Genomic DNA, 24,046 nt, shown 5'->3' on the forward strand with positions numbered 1-24,046 from the left:
CGGTTGCGCGCAAATTAACGCATGCTATAATGCTGTAGTGATTCGTGCGCTAATTGTCGCTTCTATTTTAATGAAAAAAAGCGTGCAATGAAAATTAACGCACTTTAGTGAATCAACCCTTATATCTTGTTACAGAATTGGAATTACACCAAAATTCTACCATATTTTGAAAGCTTAGGTTGTCCTGAAAAAAACAATATATTGTTTTCCTGGTTAAACTAAAAGTCCCCCCGAGGAAAGGCCCCTAAAGTGAAACAGTGCAAAATGTTCTAAAACTGTCTGGCAGTAGTTTTAGAACAAAGTTCCACTTTGGTCCAAAACGGCTGGCAGTGAAAGGGTGAAAGCCACATCCAATGCATAGAGAAGAGAAAAGTAATCCCAAAGTAAAAATGTATAATTGTACCAACTGACTATGCCCCATCCTTTGACTTTTACATTCCAATCATATAACTTTGGGGGAAAAAACAAAGGCTGTATTAGGCTAGTATTAGCTGTGAAAAAGATATTTTTAGACACAACTACCATCGCAACATGATGCCATATGAGCTACACACTCATTGGTGGTTCTCTTTATGGGTCCTTTACCCAAAACTGTTTTTTGCGTAGTGAAAGAAGTTTTAAATGTAAACATCCTTCCAATATACAATAATTAAACATTGCATGTTTTTTTTTTTAACGTATTTATTTGTTTTATTTCAAAACAGACAAGACATATGACATTTACTAACAATCATTTCTTATTCAGAGCGTAAAATCATCAGTATACAGAGGATATCTATACAGAATGTAAATCAAACATAATTACCTAGGAGCTGTACATTGTGTATTATTGGTCTTTCTTTATACAATATATTAATAAAAAGGCATTTCTCCTTCAACCTTATGGGACAGGCCCTAGTCAGTAGTGTTTAGGATATAGGACAGACATCCACCCATGTGCCCCAGACTCTATCAAATTTGTCGGGGATTCCTCTAGCCTCGTACGTTAGCTTAATCATTGGTAGCATTTTATTCACTAGGTTCAACCATTGGGAGATAGTGGGGGTGGTGGGTTTCAACCAGTTCAGAATTATATTTTTTTGGCATAAAATAGTACTGATCTACACAATATACGGGTTTTATTAAGTGGTATAACTTCGTCTATTACCCCAAATAGACAGAATTCAATTGCTACAATATGCGGTATGGCTAGGTTATCATTTAGACACATAATTCCTTTCCAGTATTTCTGAATCTGGGGGCAAGACCATATGATATGATGGAAATTGGCTTGAGCCTCTTGACACTTGGGACATGCTGATGTTCTATCAGAGTAAATTCGGTTCAATCTAGCAGGGGTATAGTAACATAGTAACATAGTAAGTTGGGTTGAAAAAAGACATACGTCCATCAAGTTCAACCATAATGCCTATATATAACCTGCCTAACTACTAGTTGATCCAGAGGAAGGCAAAAAACCCCATCTGAAGCCTCTCTAATTTGCCACAGAGGGGAAAAAATTCCTTCCTGACTCCAAGATGGCAATCGGACCAGTCCCTGGATCAACTAGTACTAAGAGCTATCTCCCATAACCCTGTATTCCCTCACTTGCTAAGAATCCATCCAGCCCCTTCTTAAAGTTATATAATGTATCAGCCAGCACGACTGATTCGGGGAGGGAATTCCCGAACCTCACAGCTCTCACTGTAAAAAATCCTTTCCGAATGTTTAAATGGAACCTCCCTTCTTCTAAACGGAGTGGGTGCCCTCGTGTCCGTTGGAAGGACCTACTGGTAAATAAAACATTAGAAAGGTTATTATATGATCCCTTTATATATTTATACATAGTTATCATGTCACCTCTTAAGCGCCTCTTCTCCAGTGTAAACAGACCCAACTTGGCCAGTCTTTCTTCATAACTGAAACTTTCCATACCCTTTACCAGCTTAGTTGCCCTTCTCTGTACCCTCTCTAACTCAGTAATGTCCCGTTTGAGCACTGGAGACCAAAACTGAACAGCATATTCTAGATGGGGCCTTACCAGCGCTCTGTAAAGGGGAAGAATAACCCCCTCCTCCCGTGAATCTATACCCCTTTTAATACAGCTCAAAACCTTGTTTGCCCTTGCAGCTGCTGCCTGGCATTGCTTGCTACAGCCAAGTTTATTATCTACAAGGACTCCAAGGTCCTTCTCCATTATGGATTTGCCTAGTGCGGTCCCATTAAGGGTATAAGTGGCTTGCATATTTTTACATCCCAGGTGCATGACCTTACATTTATCCACATTAAATCTCATCTGCCACTTAGCTGCCCAGATTGCCAGTTGGTCAAGATCCTGCTGCAGGGATGTCACATCCTGGATAGAATTGACTGGTCTGCAGAGTTTTGTGTCATCTGCAAACACTGATACATTACTCATAATACCCTCCCCTAAGTCATTTATGAACAAATTAAACAAAAGTGGACCCAGTACAGAACCCTGAGGGACCCCACTGAGGACCTTATTCCAAGTAGAGAATGTACCATTAACAACCACCCTCTGTACCCGATCCTGTAGCCAGTTTTCTATCCATGTGCAAACGGCTTCACTAAGACCAATAGACCTTAGCTTAGAAAGCAGTCGTTTGTGGGGAACGGTATCAAATGCTTTCGCAAAATCCAAATAGATGATATCTACTGCATCCCCACTGTCCAGCTTCTTACTTACCTCATCATAAAAAGCAATTAAATTGGTCTGACATGACCTGTCCTTCATAAAGCCATGCTGATTACTGCTCATAATGGCATTCTCCACTACATAATTTTGAATGTGATCCCTTAACAAGCCTTCAAATAACTTGCCCACCACGGATGTCAAACTTACAGGCCTATAATTGCCAGGCTGAGATCTTACTCCCTTTTTAAATATGGGAATGACATTCGCCTTCTTCCAATCCCTAGGTACCATACCTGATGAAAGAGAGTCTGAGAATATCAGAAACAGGGGCCACTGCAATTCTGCCCCTAGCTCTCTCAGTACCCGAGGGTGTATTCCATCTGGCCCAGGTGCCTTGTTTACATTTATCGTGTGTAACCCTTTAAGCACCATATCCTGTGCCAACCACTGTGTAGTTGGAGCTGAGGCAACAGTGCAGCTATTGGGTGGGACTTGTCCCACTGGATCCTCTACTGTATACACAGAAGAAAAGAACTGGTTAAGCACATCTGCCTTTTCTGTATCCGCTGTAACCATATTGTTATTATAACTCAATGGGGCCACACCCTCAACCTGCATCTTTTTACTATTAATATACTTAAAAAACTTTTTGGGGTTAGTCTTGGCCTTGGCCGCGATGCGCTCCTCATTTTCTATCTTTGCCTTCCGGATTGCTGTTTTACAACACTTGTTATAGTGTTTATAATCATTAAACGCAGCTACTGTCCCCTCTGACTTATATTTCTTAAAAGCTTTCCTTTTTCTCCCTATTAACTTCTTTACCTCAGAGTTAAGCCACATAGGGTGATTCTTAACACTTCTACTTTTTCTTATTAATGGAATAAATTGAGAACAGTAATGATTTAATATCATTTTAAATGACAACCATTTCTGCTCTGTGTTTTTATCAGAAAACATAATGCCCCAATCTATGCCCTGAAGCGCTGCCCTTAAGGAGCTAAAATTTGCCTTCCTAAAATTCATTGTCTTTGTTGCCCCCGTGTAAATTTGTTTCCTGCACCAAACATTAAATGAAATAACATTATGGTCACTATTACCCAGGGGTTCAACCACTTGCACATTTGCTATACGTTCTGGGTCATTAGAGATCACTAGATCTAGTATAGCATGGTTCCTGGTTGGCTCCTCAACAACTTGTGACATAAAGTTGTCATGCAGCAAGTTTATGAACTTGTTCCCATTTACTGTCCTGGCAGTACTATTGCCCCAGTCAATATCAGGGTAATTAAAATCCCCCATTATTATCACTTGCCCCAAACTAGCAGCCTTTTCTATTTGCAACAGGAGCTGGGCCTCCTCCTCTTCGCTTACATTAGGGGGTCTATAGCATACCCCTACAATTAGTTTGGTAGATTCCTTACTATCTGTGAGAAGCTCAACCCATAAGGATTCAGCTCCCTCTGTTAACCCCATCACTTCCTCCCTAATATTTGCTTTTAATTCCTGCTTAATGAACAGACACACTCCTCCTCCTTTTCTATTGCCCCTGTCCCTCCGAAACAATGTATACCCCCCAATATTAACTGCCCAGTCATGAGACTCATTCAACCAAGTTTCAGCAACTCCAATCACATCATATTTCCGCTCCAACGCCAGTACCTCCAGCTCTCCCATTTTACCAGTCAGACTCCTTGCATTGGTAAACATACATTTAATACTGGTTCCGGCGTGAGAATGACGTGTAAACATCTTATGGGCCTCCCTGCCATTATCAGTATCCCGAAGCAAGTCTCCTCCCCCATTTTCCCTTACTATGCCCACTACCTCATCTATCCTGTCTACCACAGAATTTCCCTCTGCACCCTCCCCCCCCACTCCTAGTTTAAAATCTCCTCCAACCCTCTAGCCATCTTTTCCCCCAAAGCAGCTGCCCCATCATCATTGAGGTGCAGCCCATCCCTGGCAAAGAGCCTGTAGCCGACTGAGAAATCAGCCCAGTTCTGGAGAAACCCAAAGCCCTCCTCCCTACACCAATCTCTCAGCCACGCATTAATCTCCCTAAGCTCCCGCTGCCTTCTTAATGTTGCTCGTGGCACAGGTAATATCTCTGAGAAAATTACCTTGGAAGTCCTCGCCCTCAACTTCGCACCTAGCTTTTTAAAATCGTTCTTGAGGAATTGATGCAGGATTTAGAAGTTTATCAGTTTGTCCCTGGTAGATATTAAAAAATTATACGCAGAGTCTGTGGCTTCTTCCCACTGTTCTTCCGTAATAGTTGGGGTAGACTGGCGCCATTTAACAAGTGCCCTATCAAAGGGAGATTTGATGGTATCTTGTAGTATATTGTACAGGTTTGATATCAGTTTTTTAGGGTTAGGGTTTCTAAGTATAGGATCAATGGGATAGTTTTGGTATTTTATTTGATATGATCCAAATTGAGCTTTAAATGCATGTCTAAGTTGCATGTACCGGAATTGCTCAATTCTCTGGTCTGGCAGTTGTTCCGAGAGTTGTGGTAATGACATTAAAGTGCCCTTGTGAAGAATTTGTCCCAGGGTTTTAATACCCATTTTGGGCCAGTATATAAAGTCTTCCAAATATCGGAAGTGCATAAAGTGGGAGTTGCCCCATAGCGGTGTATGAGGAGCTAATAAATATGGGGTGGATTTGGTTAGCTTTCTGGCAGTTTGCCAGGATTGGTAGGTTGCTAATAGTACCGGTGGTAGTGGGTTGGAATCACATAGTCTGCCTAAGGGACAATGAGCCATTGCTTCTAATGAGCCCAGGATGGAGGCTATTAATGTCATATTGGGGTCCTCTGCATCTGGGAGAAACCAAAGATGTAAATGGGATAGAATGGGATAAATGGGCCGCTATATGGTATAAATACAAATCAGGCAGTTGGAGGCCTCCTTTTCCCAGGGGTGCGGTAAGTGATTTCCATGAAAACCTTGGTTGCTTGCCTGCCCATAGGAAGGAGGAAATGGTTCCATTCATTTTACTGAAATTTTTTTTGGGAATTTTGGGGAGGAATATCATTTTAAATAAATTTATTCTCCCCCATAGCATGAGAGGGAGGTTTTGCCAGGTAGCAATTGTAGAGGTAAAATTTGTATATAGTGGTTCTAGGTTCTGTTCCTAGAACAAGGAACATAGTGGAGATACTATGATACCTAGATATTTGATTTCGTCTGCCCAGGTTAGTTGGTTAGTCTTTGGCTTATCTACGATTGGAATAGTGTCAACTGGCATTATTTGAAAACATTGCATGTTTTAAAAAGTTATTTTAATGTATTTGCCATTGAAAGCTGTATTTGTTTATCCCTTTCTCTTCTTTGGATCTGACTTTCAAAACTGTAACAGGAGTCAGTTCTCCTTCAGGTCTTTTAATCAGCTGGCTTGCAACACTGTTTCAAGAGTCAGTAAGAGGAGCACAGTCAGACAGATACTGCTTTCAATAGCAATTATATTTATAAAAAGCTTTAAAACCATTGAATGTGTTTAATTAAAGGAACAGTTCAGTGTAAAAATAAAACTGGTTAAATAGATAGGGTGTACAAAATCAAAAATGTTTCTAATATAGTTCCTCTTAATGTGGGGGTACCCCAAGGCTCTGTACTTGGGCCGTTATTGTTCTCCCTCTACATGCCGTCTTTGGGAGATTTTATCCGTTCATTCTGCTTTAAATATCATCTGTATGCTGATGACAGGGCCGCCATCAGAAATCACAGGGCCGCTCACAACAAAATTTTCTGGGCCCCCCTCCTCCCACACCCTCAATGGCCCCTCCCATCAATACAAAGGACATACAGACTTTGGTAGCCAGGGGTTATGTTTTGCATTGGAACATGTAAGTCGCTGGCGGGATGGCAGACGCGGCGGTGCGATTTGCGCAAAATCGCGCGGCCGCGTCTGCCATCCCGCCGGCGACTTACATGTTTGCCAGTGGGATGGCAGGGGGAAGATTAGTCGCCCGCGAACAGGGAGTTTTGCCGCGGGCGACTAATCTCCCCGTGTGCCAGAGCCCTAACTGTTCAGTTAATTTGCTTTTGATCTTTATCACACAGATCAGATTCAAAAGTACACAGTTATGCCCATATGACTCCCCCTAAAGTCACTGATTGTTATCAACTGGTAACAAGTTAGAGAGCTGCAAAGGAGGAAATAGTGTTCTGGCTACCTGGCACCTGTTCACTTCACTTTTTCGATTAAATTTTTGGCTAACTATATTGAAGAATTTTTTATTTTGCACAACCCATCTATTTACCTAATCTCATTTTTACACTGGACAATTCCTTTCAGGTGAAGTGCATTTGAGCCCACTTGAAACACCAGCACAATAGCAGAAGTGTATTTGTTCACAAAACATAAGTTGAAGTTTTGTAGGTTATGTTTTTGTAATAAAGTATACTTTTGCTTTACAAATGCCTAATAGTCTGTGCAACATCTTTGAGTGTCTGCTGTTCTTTAGTATGGATTACCTACAGAAGGGAGACAATTTTCTACCATCAAGCCAGGTTGCAGGGAGTAATATATTTTACTAGGGGGGATTCTAATGTTATGCTGTGGCAAGTCACTTTCTGGAAATTTGGCACACGGTAAGATTTGTCACCCACGGTTAAATCTGTGCTACCACAGGGGACAAGTAGTAATGTGTGCCAGTGCCCTTAAGCCACCATTTAGTTCTGTTCTGTGTATCACTCTCTGATCAGGAGAAAATGTAGGTTTTATCTTTAAAAAGAAGTGTGGGAGTAAATGACCTGCTCTGTCCATTCATTAGATAAACAAGCATGTATGTGTAGCCCACTTTTGTGACAGTGCTGCTACCTGCTGATACTTTTGGTGCAAACAGGAGTCCTGAGCCCCGCTTACATGGGGGAACAGATGTTACTTTACTTAATGGCGTGCCTCCACCCAGGGTAGGTATAGGTGAAACTATAACTCCCCTGCCTGGGAACTTGGTGCTGTACTGTAATCCTTGGTCAGGGACTCCCTGCACTCCCAGTACCTTGCCCCTTCCCTTTGGGGTAGCTGCTTACCAGGCAGTGAGGATCCTCCTTGTATGAAGAGACCAGGACACTGGTATGATGTTGAACCAGTAGAATGTAGTTTATTACTTGCAGACAGGCAGGTTATACAGGGGCACACTTATATGTCAGGTTACACACACATTTCCCTTTGGAGAACCTCTCTCCCTGGGGCTACTCGCAGTACTCCCGCCAAGTGATCCTCTTTTGGGGTTCCCTTCGGTACTCACGCCGGAAGACCCTCTCTAGGGCTCTCCCCGGTACTCCCGCCAAGCGGACACCCCTTTGAGACCTCACCCCGGTACTCACGCCTGAGCACCCACTGGATTAGGAATCTCCTAAACTGCACACTATACACCCTGACTCCAGCAATGTAGTGCTGGGGGAACTTAATCCCACTGGCTCCTGTTGGGGCGATGACTGTCTGTACTAATTAACTTACCTCTAGAGCGAGCTATTACTTCCTTAACCACTATCTAGATGCTAACCAGTTATAAGCCTCTGAACAGAGGGAGGTCCTGGGCTAGAAAACCTGCTGAACTAGGAAACCTTCCCTTTTTATATTCTAACACACCACCAAGTGGCCACTGCCAGAACTACAGGGAAACTCCCTTTTTCACACAAAAACAACTAGGACCACCTTTATGTGTCCAAATCCCATGAGGCCACCCTCTAGTGTCTGTCTAAACGGGAACCCTCATGGGGGCCAATTTTGGGGATCCCTACATATGTATGCCCTTAATTTGTATGTAAGCTCAGTGACTCATACAAGGCACAGGGCACACTTTAATAGTAGTTCTTCTATAGGGGAATATCTAATGGCATATACTACTAGAAAAAGGATGTATTTATATGAAATGTTTATGCAATATATTTTATAGACATGCAAATTTATGATCTGCAGCATTCCTGCCTCTGATTGTTAACACTAGCCCAGCACTTCTGCTTGTTCCCCTGCCCCTAGACAAAAAGCACAGACTAGGAATGAGTGGGTCCTGCCTAGAAAAACAGCAGACAATCTGAAAATCATGTGTTTGCTGATGTCTTTATTTTCTAGACCCCCATCACTGCCACCCAGTGCCGACTTAAGGTGGGGCCCTGGGGTGGCCAAGTTGATAAATTGGATCCCCTCCGAGCAGCTGATCAGTAGAACAATGGGAAGGTAGCAAAATGTCAGGTCCCGGTAGATATCAGAATAGCACTCAATAGTAAGAAATCCAAGTCAGGCTTGGGACAGGTTACATGGGAGTAGGAGAAACAATACAATTACAACAATTATTTATGCTGTTTCTATATGTCTTTTAACATGTAAGCTGCTTTGCTCCCATAAAGGAATTATTTTGCAATAGTGGGGCAGGCTGCAAAGTGCAAACATTTTTGCACCAAGGCTAGAAAGCAGAGGAGGACACAGGCTGCAACGGGGCATTAAACTTATATGGGGCCCTATATGCACACATGGTAAGAACAGAGCTGGGACACCGCTCTCTTTAACTTTTTACTATTCACAATAATTTTAATGGACAGTGTACAATAATTACACAATACAATTACTTTATACGGAACCCTGTTAATGTATTTGTAAAGAATTATTTCTGGGATAAAGAGAGTGGTGTCCCTTTAAGTAATAATTTTTTTTAAAGAGGAGAGGGGTTATTTTGTGTTTAAATATATTCTTTGGAACCCATAGGGTTAGAACTGCCTATGACTAAGTACCGCTGGGGTATGAAACAAGTAAGGCGGCTTATTTTGGGGTTTGTATGTTTTTAATATGGTGTTGAAATAAAAAATGATTCTTCTTTTTTGAATTTTTTCTTTTTGATTTTTTTGTAAAGTGTGGGATACGTTTAGTAAATTGCTTGACTTGTCCTTTAATCTGGGGGCTGTGTCCCAATCACTTTGGCTCTGTTTGACTGGCCATTGGTGATCTCTTTCTTGACAGAGTGTAAAGAACAGAGCTGGCCTCTGTCCACCAATGCTGCACTCACTCTGCTCCTCGCATCTGATTTTTTTATCTGCCGCAAGGTGCAAGCAAAAGTGGTCTTTACATCAGCACAAAATTTCCTCTTGTAAGCAAGAAAAGATATCGCAGAGCAAAACCTTCATGGTTTGATAAAAATGTTGGTAAGAAAAAATGTGCATTTAAAGCATTCAATTTAGCTGAGGCAGCTCAAACTTTCATCAGGTACAAGGAAGCAGCGTAGGTGGTTTGGATAAATGGAAGAATTGGGAAGGCATTGGAAGACTGCCTTGCATGATTTCTTCAACAAGCATAATATTCCAAGCTATTGTGATACTACAATCTGCAATTAGAATTAATGTTGGTGTATATAGTTTATGTATGTGAGTGTATAGATAGGTTGGTATGGGTCTATGTGTGTGTGCCTTGGAGTTTGCTTGGAAGGGTTGAACTTGATGGACTTTGGTCATTTTTCAACCCAACTTAATTATGCAAGTATGCAGTGTCGGACTGGCACACCAGGATACCAGGAAAACTCCCGGTGGGCACAGGTGTCAGTGGGCCCTCTTGCTTCTACTTATTTAGCCTATTTAATGGTCATTCCCTATTTATGTATGGGAATGAGGAATATTGATAGATGGAAGAATAGAGTATAGTATGTAGAAAAAAGAGACTAGGATAATGGTCCATGGTTTTCTGGTGGGCCCCTGCAAAACAACATACTGTAACAACATACTGTAACACCCCTTAGTACTCTTGCACTCCTGTCCTGGGTTGCTTAAATGACTTCACTTTGCACCCTGTCTTGCTATTTGCAACTACAGCTACAGGCCTTTCTGCACCTGAATGCACTACAAGGAATTGTTCCTTCCTGATGAATACAGTGCTGCCTGCATTCAGGGGCAAGCGAGACATCCCCTCCCCCTCCCCAACTTGCATGTCATTCAGACCCCTTTATCAATACCTACACCATAGGTTTTACATATAGAGTTTACAGGCTAAGAAAACCAGCAATATTATTTATAAATGTAAAGTTATTTTTACACCAATAGTTTTGCCTTTTGGATTAAATAGTAACAATGCATTATTATGTGTATACTGGGTCATGCCAAAATTCAGTGAAAGCTGCAGGAAGGATAATGACAAAAACATTTTACAGTCTAGTCATACACCTAGCTGAGCTAAAAACAATTTGAAAACCATTACTGTAAAATAAATGAAAAGAGTTACAATGTGGGAGAGGCGTGATAACTCCTAGTTGTAAAAATAAATATAAAAAGAATTGATTTGGCTCCTACTTCAAGCAAGTTTCAGCAGTTCTAGTAATTCCCGATCGGCATGTGAGATACGGTCCATCGGCATTAATGTTGCGAAACATTAAAGTTGCTCAGATTGTTTGTTTCAGAAAAAAAAAAAAAAAAAAAAAAAAGGGACTCTTTTCTCCTCTGGCGGAGGGATACATTACTGAGATCTTCCTCCTCTCATTCTGGCTTGTTGTTTCCTCCTCCCTCCGCCTGGCTTTGCATGGTGGAGAGCGCAGGCTTCCCTTTCTCCTTCCTGCTCTAAACCCTGACAGCTCCAGGGGCAGGGCCCGGGGATCCGCTCCGGCGGCGGTAGCGGGAGGAGGAGGGAAGCAATACTAGGAAGGGAAGAGGAGGGGGCATACCCAGCTACCCCAACATGTCCTCTCTCAACAACCAGCACAGCACCGAGCTCAAATCCGGTATGTGCGCCCTCACTGCCCCATCCACCATGTTTAATAAACAATATAAAACATGTCTGTACGTGCGTATGTATGGGGAGAATAGTCGTGTTGCTGACCGTCTGTTTTGTGTGTCTTTTGCAGAGCTGTATTTCCTTATTGCCAGATTTCTGGAAGATGGACCCTGCCAGCAAGCAGCACAGGTATAAAATACTCTCAGGAAAGGGGGTGGGTCCGCTGTTAGCGCTCGGTTTCTTGTAGTGTACCCCCAGCACCCCGCTTTTTGGGGGATTCACTAGGGAAAAGCTTAAGACTATGTTGTGATCCGTGACTTTTTTTTTTTTCTATCTGCCTGCAGGTTCTGATCCGAGAAGTGGAGGAGAAGGAGGTGGGTAGCGCTAGCATGTCACTAACGGAGTGGGGGTGGTGGGATGGCAGGGAAGCGCAATGGCGGGGGGCATACTGAATGCGCACATAAGCACCTCAGAACCCGTGTACTGATCGCTGCACCCCAGCTTTGTTGTACGCTTTATAATAAAGCGAGTGAGAAACCCCCTACAGGCACCGATGCTGCTGCTCCTCCCCTTTCCAAACGCAGCAGCATTTCTTTAGGGGCTGCTAATTGTCTTTAATTTTAGGGGGGCTTGTAGCTAAATGGAGTCTCTGGGATCCCACCGAGCAGTGTTTGGGGGAGTAAGAGATGCGCTGGGAGTAGCTGCTGTAGGAATGCGCTTAGCTGGGATTAGCCGCCCGGGCTGTGTAGTCTGAGCTCCGTGTGGAAATACAAATGAACCGGACTTTTTTTGATCTGAATTGACCAGAAGATAATGTCACTTTTTAACGAGGTGCCTTACTTTATTATAGTTGCTGCCGAAAAGGGTAGACTGGACGGGGAAAGAACACGCAAGGACTTACCAGAATTTGGTGAGACTTTCTTTCGTTGGAGAAAAAGTTTTTTTTATTACCTTATATTTTCACACAGTGAAATAGAATTGAATTTCCCGCAATTTCTGTGCTTGCCACTGAGGTTTAGTACGGGAATGCAAGCCGTAGAGCCGGGGAGTTCCACGGCAAGGGCAAGGCATTTAACATTTGGAGAAGGAGCTTTACAGTCAGTAGTTTCAGAGGGGAGAATTTGACATTTTGGGGGTTATAAGCACACACGGGAGGAGAATTGGAGGTGCTGGAAATAAAAGAGACGTCATAGGTGTTGTGCAGAGAAAATCTGGAGGAAGGGCTGGGGAGGAGCTTGCAGTACTAGTGTATTGGGAGGAAGGAGAGCGCTGCTGCTCCAGCGACCAGCCTTCTGTATATCCCACATACACACAGTGCCTCAGGCACAGCTCCTCGCCAGCTTGTCACAAACTGGCTACTTAGCTAAAATCAGCACTTCTTCACTTGAGTTATTTCTCAAAGCCAAATGCCTTAGCTTTGTGGCGGAAGTATACATGCAATGTTTTATTTTCAAACCTTAAATTGAAATGTTACTTGTTTTGTGCAGTGTATGTTTTCTACTTCCCTCTATGAAGAGTGCATTAGTGGTGATAATGTAGTTCTCTAGTTTATTTTACAGTCCTGTTTGGCTTGCTGTAAATATTCGGTAATGGGCAGACAAATTTCCAAGTAGTTTATGTGTGATGTGTTATGTGTGAAGGAAATTCTGTCAATGCACTCCTTGTCCATTAAATCTGTGGTACTTTTTCTGATACAACATAGCAGTCCTGTTTACTTTTTTTCAGTCTTTTTTTAAAATATGTTTTACAGGCAACATCTGTGCTGCTATACACCTTAGATTTTGCCATATGTTTTAGGCATTTTTTTCTTTGGAATTTTGGTGCAGTGCATACACAGGCTAAATAGTGGATTCATATATAGTTTCCAGTGTTTGTAAGTAACCCCTTTTTATTGTTTAATCACCCCAGCTCCTAAAGACACATAAATATATAGATCTTTCAATACACTCACATTTATATATACTCATACAACGTAACGTGAGTTGTCTGTACTGTAGAATTCCAAAATTGAAAATTGCATTGAAATATATAAGGACACACAAAATTTAACATATAGACATAATACTGTGCAGTGAACCCATAGCCATTCAGAAAATAATGCATTTTGACCATTTGTCATGACAGGCTTGTTTATCTTAGTAGAATGACTTCTGATGTACCTCAGTTTGCAAATAGTGCCACAGATTGTCAACTTGAATCAGGGCATATACTGGGCTTTTAAAGGATATTTGCATTTCTCCACAGGCTTTCATATTGAAACAGATATTTTCTGTATTTTGAACTATGTATTCTTCCTTTTCTTCCTTTTTTATCCCTTCTGGTAAAGATTGCCACCACCATACTTAATTTTAGATAAAGTATTTATGAGGTTTGGGGCAGTGTTAGATTCGCACAACAATGGGTGAGCTTTGGCTAAAAAAGATGTTGGTCTCATGTGACCTCAAAACTTTATTTTTCCTTGCAGCTGGGTCATTTATGCTTTTTGGCAAACTCCAAATGAGCTTTAGACATGCCTGTTTTTGAGTTATAGCTGCTTTTGTGCCACCTCCCCATATAGACCATTGTTAAGCAGATCTCTTTGTATGGTTGGTTGATTTACCTTTTCTCAAGTCAGTGCTTACTCTTTAATCTTTTAGATTGATTGTTGTCAAAAATTGTGATAAAAAAAACAAACACTAATAATGTTTCGGTATAGGACCCATTATCCAGAATGCTTGGGACCAAGGACATTCTGGATAAGGGGTCTTTCCATAACTTGGATCTTCATACCTTAAGTCTACTAAAAAATCATGAAAGCATTAATTAAACCCAATAGGATTGTTTTGCCTCCAATAGGGATTAATTATATTTTAGTTGGGATCAAGTATAAGGTACTGTTTTATTATTACTTAGAAAAAGGACTATAAACATCTAAATTATTTGATTAAAATGGAGTCTACAGGAGACAGGCTTTCCGTAATTTGGAATTTTTTGATAACAGGTTTCCAGATAACTGATCCCATACCTTTAATTTCTTACTATTTTTCCTCAGGCATGATGTTGTTTAACCCTTTACCTGCTAGGGGCTTTTAAATTCTACTTTTCCAGCTGACTGGCAACATTGAATAATTTTTGTTTCTGTACTATTCTTTGATCTGCGTCACTCAACTTAAAACAGTGCACTATAATTACAATACAATTGCAGTATTGCTAATATGAAGTTAATTTGTTCTTGGGAACTGTCCACTTTAGCCAGAAAACCTCTATAGGTATTTCTTTAGCAGCTATTATTATGAAATGAATTTGTTAATGAGTGTAAAGTTGAGTTGCACATTTAATAAAGTGTGTATCGTCTTGTGGTCTAATGCTTACAATATTTTTACATATCTGTCAAAACTTTCAAATGTGGTTTTTGTTAAGCTATTTGTTAAAGTTGTGTATTGCATTGCCTAACATAATTTCTACAGCCAGACCCCTGAAATTTTATACCAGTGTCTTGACACAGACACTTACACTAGGTCCATGGAGCGGAAGCAGCTATTTCAGAGAGGAATTCAGAATAAGGCTTTTTACCAAAAAGCTTTGGCTTATTGACCACTCAAACATTCAGTAGTGGATGTTTAAGTTGTATTTTCTGCTTGACATTTTTTTTAATTTAATCTCTACTAGTTCATGTGCATGCTTTTATTGCATCTATTAGTTATTGAAGCCTGCATGATTTTATTGCATACATTACTTGTTGAAGCCTGCCATCTTCCCTTTTCTGTAGCTGAAGGGTTTTTGTTATTTTATTACGCTATGGTTTGCTAGCTGGAGAGTGTTTAGTGTTTCCCAATAGCTGTTTTATGGAATTTAAATGTTATACAAATGCTTGTGGTGTTTTCCTATTAATAAGATTGCTCATATCAGTGGGGTCTAGTATATTTCATATGATACCTCTAACATATTGCATAGGCACCTCCCTACTAAGTTGCAATTTATTTAAAGTGGACCTGTCACCCAGACATAAAAAGCTGTATAGTAAAAGCCCATTTCAAATTAAACATGACACCCAAAATCATTTTTTTATTACCACATTCATACTCATTATAAAGATATTTAAAAATCCCTGCTGTCAATCATATATTGCCTGCCCCGCCTCTATGCCTTAGGCTTAGTTACTTTCACTTTCAAATCAGAACTTCTTAGATGTTGCTGCCCTCCTCTCATTCCCCCTCCCTCCTCACCATGTAATTTTGTAACCAGTGCATGGATATGGACATCAGGTCCCCCATACTGGCACAGAAACAAGATTTTGGCAGGATGCAATGCCTGCTTTGATAACAGTGCCACAAAATGGTACCTGCCTGCTTACTGCAATTGTGAATTCTAAGGCTGAAGAAAATAAGATTAAAATAATTTATATAGTGTAAGTAAAGTTTATTTTGCTTGACAAACACAATAGAAAACAATTTAGAAATATTTTTTAAGGTGACAGGTCCCCTTTAAAAATATGTATGATCCTGCAGTCAGAAATCCATCCGTGGCTTTTTTTAGACGGAAAGATTTCTAAAACACTAACATTATGGCAATCTTATGCATTAAACAATAAAGTGGTTGTTCAGGAGTGCCTTTACCACATTTCCAAAAAGTATGCACAAAAGATAACTGATAAAACACATTTGTGTGTGTGTGTTTGCAGCAATGTGGAGATTCACCTTTAAGTAAATTTAAAGTGGTTAAATACTTGAAAATCAATTTTTAGTATTGTGAGGGCAGCAGTATTAGTAAATTTATTGCTATCTGATGTTTTTCTGCTTTTTGAAATATTTTCATTTATTATCAGAGAAGAGAATGTAGTTTGGCCTACGTGTTGACGCACGTTGGCTATGAGAAGAGCACAACTAAGTGTATATTTGTTTTAGGTGCTTACTTGTATAGCAGTTGGTGAATTAAGTTATAGAAACCATGGGTTCCTTGTATGGCATATACAGCTCTAGATTGGAGTCCCTAGGAGGAAGTGTATTGTGCCTGTGACAAATTGGACATATCTCTCTGTAAAGGTAAAATAGAATTTTATAGTTTCTTCACAGAGAGTGCCTCTGTTGTGATTATGTAGACAGAATGCCTAGCAGTACCATTTTTTTTGTTATTTTTACCTTTTTTTTTTTTATATCGGTTAATGCTTAAATCACTATATTTACACACATAGCGATGGTATCCATAATCTCTCTCTTCCACACCTTTGCCATGTCCTCTAAGATTAGAAAACCCTAATGTATACGTCTGAATATATACCTGCTTGTGTTAGGTTAATGTCAGGGAATGCTGCCTTATGCCATTTAAATGTGAATTTATGTGTCAAAATGTGCGTACAGTGACTGGTTAGATGTCATTCCTTTCACTGCTAAGACACAGTATTTGCATTTTTCTGCCAGCAGAGAGAAAACTTGGTCTGACTTAATTCATATGATGTTGTTATGCTGTTGTTCCATTTTCAGCTCATTTGTTTCTTTTATTGGGTGTTCACACAAAAAAATTTTCACCTCTCCCCTCAACTGTTCTTATTTGTGAACCAGTCCGAAGGAATTTCATTAGAAAGTATACTGTTGATACCAGTAACAAGTTGATAAAAGTGGAGAACGTATGCAGTTTTCTTAATTTAAAGGACAAGGAAAGGTTAATATAAATTAAAAGTAAGTCTAAAGGCATTCTTTTTAAGTACTTACTGCATATCTAAATTCCCAGATCCCTGCTTGCTTCTCTGAGATATGGTGCTGGCAGCCTACAGCAGTGTGAAGCCTACAGTGACATCACTGAAATATCTCTGTCCTTCCTGTAGGCTGCCAGCGGCAGCCTTCCTATTCTCTGAGCATGTGTGTAACTTGATCCTGTCTGCTGTTCTGAGCTACACATGCCCACCAGCCAATCAGAAGCGGATCTGGCAGAGGGGAGGGAATGAAACACATGTGCAGTATGATGCAAGGAGGGAAAGGAAGGGAGAATACCTTTTTAAAGATGGCTGCCTGTTCTAGAAAATGTGAAGTAAGTGTGACTGAGTAAATATTTGATTAGGTGAGCCAAAAGTGTGGCGTTTTTACTAAACAATAGGAGGACTATTGGGCAGTATGCTTTTTAAATTTTGACTTGCATTCTCCTTTAAGGCTACGTACATTGGTGATAAAGTGCTTGTGAGAGGACAGGATTACATTTTACAAGTACATTAAATATCATTATAGAAAGAAAGCTGGTATCACTTTTTCCTATAGAACAACAGATCTTTGGCATGAAGCTAATTGTCCACACTAAGGGGCTGATTTACTTACCCACGAACGGGTCGAATGGAGTCCGATTGCGTTTTTTTCGTAATGATCGGTACTTTGCGATTTTTTCGTATGTTTTGCGATTTTTTCGGATCCAATACGATTTTTGCGTAAAAACGCGAGTTTTCCTATCCATTACGAAAGTTGCGTAAAAAGTTGCGCATTTTGCGTAGCGTTAAAACTTACGCGAAAAGTTGCGCATTTTTCGTAGCGTTAAGTTTTAACGCTACGAAAAATGCGCAACTTTTCGCGTAAGTTTTAACGCTACGCAAAATGCGCAACTTTTTACGCAACTTTCGTAATGGATACGAAAAACTCGCGTTTTTACGCAAAAATCGTATTGGATCCGAAAAAATCGCAAAACATACGAAAAAGTCGCAAAATGTTCGTTTTCAAGTCGGAACTTTTCCAATTCGGGTCGGATTCGTGGGTTAGTAAATCAGCCCCTAAGGGTGGTGAGGCTGTAGAATTCCCTGCTGGGTGATGTGTTGTGTATATATTTTTATTCATGCACACACACATATTGTACAGCGCTGCAGAATATGCTGGTGTTTTATAAATAAATCTTGATAACAATAATGTCACAACCTGGGTGGATGTGTGTTTTTAAATGCATATATTTAGCTTGTTTTTAATTGGAAACTGTCTTGAGAAAGGTCCTAGATGTATACCGAAATGTCGGCCTGTTTTCTTTCATAGGGCCATGTTGTAGCTTCCAGCATCTGTTGGGTGATCCTGACAAATAATAAATGTAATATTTATTATAATCTCCACGTAAAAAAAGCACTCGTGGAACTTACGGTATATACCAATACCAAAAGGAAGGTCAGCACTCGCAGGTCTTATACAAAAAAGTAGTTTTATTATAAAGGAGAATAACGTTTCGGCTAGCACTCTAGCCTTTATCAAAGTGGTGTGTGCTACAAACTCAGTGTCTAAAAAGCACACAGTGGCGGGAAAAAGTGGAGATGATGTTATCCTACGTCACCAGACAGAGACAGTATACCAGAGATAAACAAAAAATTAACAGTAAAAATAAACATGTAATTAAAGCAGTAAAAACAGTAATCTAAATAGACAGACTATACAGGATTGTGTCCAAGGTCTAAGTTGAGTAACTTATTGAAAATAGAAACAAAAGTATCAAAGTTAACACGCTACTGTAGCTAGCTGTCAGGGAAGTGCTGTGAAAGTAACTGATGACTTGTATTAATCCGGATCAGTTAAGAGTGCTAGCCGAAACGTTAAGCTAGCCATACACGCACCAATGATGTACAAAACCTTGTTTTGTACGATATTCGGTGCGTGTATGGCGACTCGGCGAGGCGACCAATATCGCAGAAGGCTGCGGATATCGGCCGACTCGCCTTCGGGAAGGTTAAAAGATTTTGATCGGGCGCCATTGAAATCTCCTTTATAATAAAACTACTTTTTTTTTTTTGTATAAGTCCTGAGAGTGCTGACCTTCCTTTTGGTACATACAGCAATTTTTGGACCTGCACCCAGGCACCAGCAACCTACCTACACGTGAGTGCTGGCATCTTTTTGGAAGTATGTTTATGTGTTATATATATATTATATATATTATATATATATATTATATATTATGCTGATGTGTTGTAAACTGTAAAACATGTACATTATTTTGTCTTTGGCTATTACTGGCTTCTTTATTCCCACCTGTTTTTCTAGCTAGTTTATATATGCTGCTAAAAATCACAGGTATCAAGTTCCATAATTCTCTGTGGGGCTAATCAGTGCAGCAGTTATTATCGTCAGTGTTTCCTAGCTTATTCTTCTTGTTCATCGCATATTAACAACTTGATGCTGTTTATATTTCTTGCAAGGTCTCAACATTGGTAAATAAAAATGTCAAATATCTTTTTCACACAATGCTCTGACAATATAGATAGATATCTGTGCTAAACTGTTAAGTGGTATACATAGTTATTTTGTTATTAAAGTTTAAAACATTTTTGCTGTCACTTTTTTCTTAAAAATCTAACATGTTTGTCTGCATTCTTTTCTTGTGTATTACCTTTAATGATAGTATCTCAGTGCTTACAGTGCAATGTGAGATGGCCAGCCCCTCTCCCTCTTACTTACATCAAGGTAGCTGTGTAGAGCTACAGTAAAGTGTTAGATTGCTTTTGTCTTGTTATTTTTGCCAGCATACTGTACGCCTTTTTTGCCTTCAGCCTTACATTTCTAAAACACAACGTAGAAACATGCAGGACACCGCATTACTGGTCTGAAATTCACCTAATTAATTGGTGCCTACCATAAAAAAGGTGAATTGCAGACAGTGTTGCTGCAACCTGCTTGTTTTTACCTTGTGTTTTAGAAGTAATATCACACTGTGAATGGTGTGTGTTTGTAAACTGCAAGAAAAATAAGGTGTCTTGAAGTCAAACACTTAAGTCCATTATGCAAGCTGAATAAGGGAGCACAGTAGCTTGTGTGCAAATGGTAGATGGACTCCTGCCTGACACCTCAGTCAAATCCAGTAATGGAAATAGGAGCTGTGCACACCAGTTACAGTTGTGGGTGCTTCACCTCCCTTTGTCCCTGTGTTAAATGTAATTTTCACCTATCTGAAGACTGAGGGGAAGTTGCACGTTTTTTTCAAGTTGTTGGTAGTTTTTTGGTCCTGTCACACACCTAGGATTAAGGTGTCCATACACAGGCAGCACATTTCAGCTGCTGATTTGGGTCCTTTAGGGCTCTGGCACATGGGGAGATTAGTCGCCCGCCACAAATCTCCCTGTTCGCGGGCGACTAATCTCCCCGGATTGCCATCCCACCGGCGAAAATGTAAATCGCCGGTGGGATGGCATACGCGGCGGCGCGATTTCAGTGAAATCTCGGAAGTTGCCTTGAGAGGAAACTTCCGCGATTTCACTGAAATCGCGCCGCTGCGTTTGCCATCCCACCGGCGATTTACATTTTCGCCGGTGGGATGGCAATCCGGGGAGATTAGTCGCCCGCGAACATGAGGATTTGTGGCGGGCGACTAATCTCCCCGTGTGCCAGAGCCCTTAGACTGTTTTGGCAGCTTATCAGCCTATGTATGAGGCCTCCCTGATCGATATCTGTCTTAAAATTGGCCAGGTGTCAATTGGGTAGTTTTGATTTTCCTGTTTGATCAGGGAATTCCCGTTGTTGTAATTTTATGATTTGGCACTAGAGCTAAACCAATATCGGGCAGCTTAGGTGGGCAGATTGTATATTGTTGATGTTACAGAAAATAGAATTTGTTCACAGCGCACTCCAAGTTTTCCCCAGTGCTCAGCTGTTCACAGGGAGACCAATCCCCCCCCTCCAAAACAAAAAAAAATTTGCAGGCATTGCAAAATGAAACAGCGGCACTATTTGGATTCCATTCAAGTGGTTCAACCTGGTTACTTTGATTTTTTTGAAAGAAATACGTAGTGTAGTGCGTTTATTGCCAAATAATAAAGATGGCAGGGCTGTACTCTTTAAAATAAATCCATATAGTGCTGATGTTTTTTCTTACAAGTTCAGAGGGGACCAACACTCCAGCCTATGCTTGATGTTGTGCATGTGCTCTCCTATAAAGAAAAAAAATTCTTCTGATGAAAAGTCTGTATTTTTTTCAAACTCTTGATACATTTTTTCATTATTGTGGAATCTCACTCTGTAAACATGAATACGATGAATAGGGCTTAGACTGAACATACTTTTTTTCCTATTGTTTAAATAACCAAAAAAACTGTTGTTGCCGTTAGCTATACAAGTCTTTCAAAATACCGATATAGGGATATAGAGGTATTTGTGCTGGCCTCCTCAGTATAAATATCCAGTGTGAAAGTAATGACACCAATACCTGAAATTCTGGGGTGGAGTATTTCCAGTTTTATTGCAGTGTTCTCGACACACAGGATGGAAATACTCCAATGCAGGTATTTGTCATTACGTTCACATTGAACTAAAGAAGGTGAACAGGGAAATTGAAGCTACCCCATGTTGGGTAAATGCAATGTATGATACATTACCAGTTCACAATTATCCATTATATAGTGCCAACACACATACTTAACGCTTTACAGAATTTATACATCATTCACATCAATCCCTGCCCCAGTGGATCTTACAGTCTAAGGTAAGCAGAAGTCTTTGCCCTGGTAATTTAAAAACTAAACATGGAGTAGCTTACATTTCAAGAAATAGCAGAAAACATAGATTTCTATTTCCAGGTCTATTAAATATATATGTAATATATATAATATATAAATAGTCCACATATAGAAAGCACTCACGGCAGTAGATGTATAAATAGTCCGTTTATTCAATCATCGCATGGTGCAGTATTGCAACAAAAGTAAACATTGTTTTCAACAATGTACAAAAAGTCTGGAACTACATTCCTAGTACAGGTATCGGACCCCTTATCCGGAAACCCGTTATCCAGAAAGCTCCGAATTATGGAAAGCCCGTCTCCCATAGACTCCATTTTAATCAAATAATTCAGAATTTTAAAACTGATTTCCTTTTTCTCTGTAATAATAAAACAGCACCTTGTAATTTATCCCAACTAAGATATAAATAATCCTTATTGGATGCAAAACAACCCTATTGGGGTTAATTACTGTTTTATTGATTTTTTAGCAGACTTAAGGTATGGAGATCCAAATTACGGAAAGACCCCTTATCCGGAATACCCTTGGTCCCGAGCATTCTGGATAACGGGTCCTATACCTGTACCAGTCTTGTCATATAGTAGTGATGCACAGGTTGACTTTTTCTTGAACCATACCTGATCCTAACCTACCTGCTCCCTACCTGTCTCGCTAGTCACCTGGAGCAGACGCACACCTATAAATAGAGGCTGCTGGAAGCAGAAGTGGGGCATTGTAAGGTTGTGGGCAGGGTTGGCGGAAGTAAAAGCTCAACCCATGTGTGGGCATGTGGAGATTTTATGCTGGACCTGCACGTCTCTGTCGTGCAGTGTTGCTGTCATTTTAGTTTGTGTTTGATGGTTCCTGTACTGTGTTTGCTGTTCATTTTGGTCTGGTGTGTTCACATTGTTTGTTTTTTTTGTTTTTTATCTTACATGTATGTATATCATAAATGGTCAAAAATTGGCTTGGATGTAATGCAAAATTGATAGTTCTGCATTACTAAAGATGGTGTTTTTTCTACTTTGATTGTTTTACTGCTTGGCCATATTTCAATGAAAATGTTACTAAATAGATTTACTGATATTTCCGTAGAATGCAGAGTTCAAACTTGACAGCTGGATAAACTACTTTATTCAAAGGAAAGGTTAAGAATACATTATTCATATGAAAGTGTAATTTGATCATGCAAAACAACATCTTAATTAGCCTCACCTGGGAACTTTTTACTTCAGGAAAATCACTGTGAAAAATATATTAAGGTATTCAGTTATCATCTATGACTTCCGTTACAAAACTTTATCTTATGTTGCAAATCCTAAAGTAATAAACAACGCAGTTATGATAAAGACTGTTAAACCTTCTGCTGATTTGTTATAAGATATCTTATGCAGAATGTTTGGAATTTAAAGTGGACCTGTCACCCAGACATAAAAAGCTGTATAATAAAAGCCCTTTTCAAATTAAACAAGAAACTCAAAATCATTTTTTTATTACCACATCCATACCCATTATAAAAGCATTTAAAAATCCCATCTATCAGTCATATATTGCCTGCCCCACCTCTATGCCTTAGGCATAGAGGTGTGGCAGATAGTTACTTGCACTTTCCAATTAGAACTTCTTAGATGCTGCTGCTCTCCTCACATCCCCCCTCCCTCCTCACCATGTAATTATGTAACCAGTGCATGGACATGGGCATCAGGTCCACCCATACTTGCACAGAAACAAGATTTTGGCAGGATGCAGTGCCTGCAATGCCTGCTTTGATAACATGGTCCACAAAATGGTGCCTGTCTGTTTGCTGCAATTGTGAATTCCAAGGCTGAAGAAAATAAGATTAAAACAATTTATATAGTGTAAATAAAGTTAATTTTGCTTGACAAACACAAAAAAAAAACCAATTTGGAATTATTTCTTAAGGTGACAGGTCCCCTTTAAGGTTTCTTTTTTTATAAGTATTGTTCCATCAATATGGATTTATACTAGCTTAGTTTCATTCAGGTACAGGAATGGAGTTTATTATCCCGAATACTTGGGATTTGTGGGTTTTCTGAACAATTTGGATAACCATACTTTCAGTATGGCTAAAAAATATAAAAGTTAAGTAAACATAAAAAGGATTGTTTTGCATGCAGTTTAGTTACAGTAAAAAAAAAGGAAAAAGAAACCATAAAAATATTGGATTATTTGCTTAAAGTAGACTTTTTGGGAGATGACCTCAATCATATTTGATCATCTCCATTGGCTTGTGCACAATATTGCGTGCCTAATCAGGAATTAAACCTGAG

General features: G+C 40.0%; 1 protein-coding gene across 1 annotated transcript in view; it reads left to right on the forward strand.

Annotated features, from left to right (window-relative positions):
* The first annotated feature begins 11,076 nt into the window (after positions 1–11,076).
* phip (pleckstrin homology domain interacting protein) overlaps positions 11,077–24,046 on the forward strand; it is a 101,214-nt gene continuing 88,244 nt past the window's right edge. The window contains exons 1-4 of the mRNA XM_002936206.5: positions 11,077–11,342; positions 11,466–11,524; positions 11,680–11,709; positions 12,186–12,245. Coding sequence (XP_002936252.2) covers positions 11,300–11,342; positions 11,466–11,524; positions 11,680–11,709; positions 12,186–12,245 — 192 coding nt within the window. The 5' untranslated portion in view covers positions 11,077–11,299. The remainder of the gene's footprint in view (positions 11,343–11,465; positions 11,525–11,679; positions 11,710–12,185; positions 12,246–24,046) is intronic.

The sequence above is a fragment of the Xenopus tropicalis genome, chromosome 5 (genome assembly GCF_000004195.4).
Source record: "Xenopus tropicalis strain Nigerian chromosome 5, UCB_Xtro_10.0, whole genome shotgun sequence".
Classification (NCBI taxonomy): domain Eukaryota; kingdom Metazoa; phylum Chordata; class Amphibia; order Anura; family Pipidae; genus Xenopus; species Xenopus tropicalis.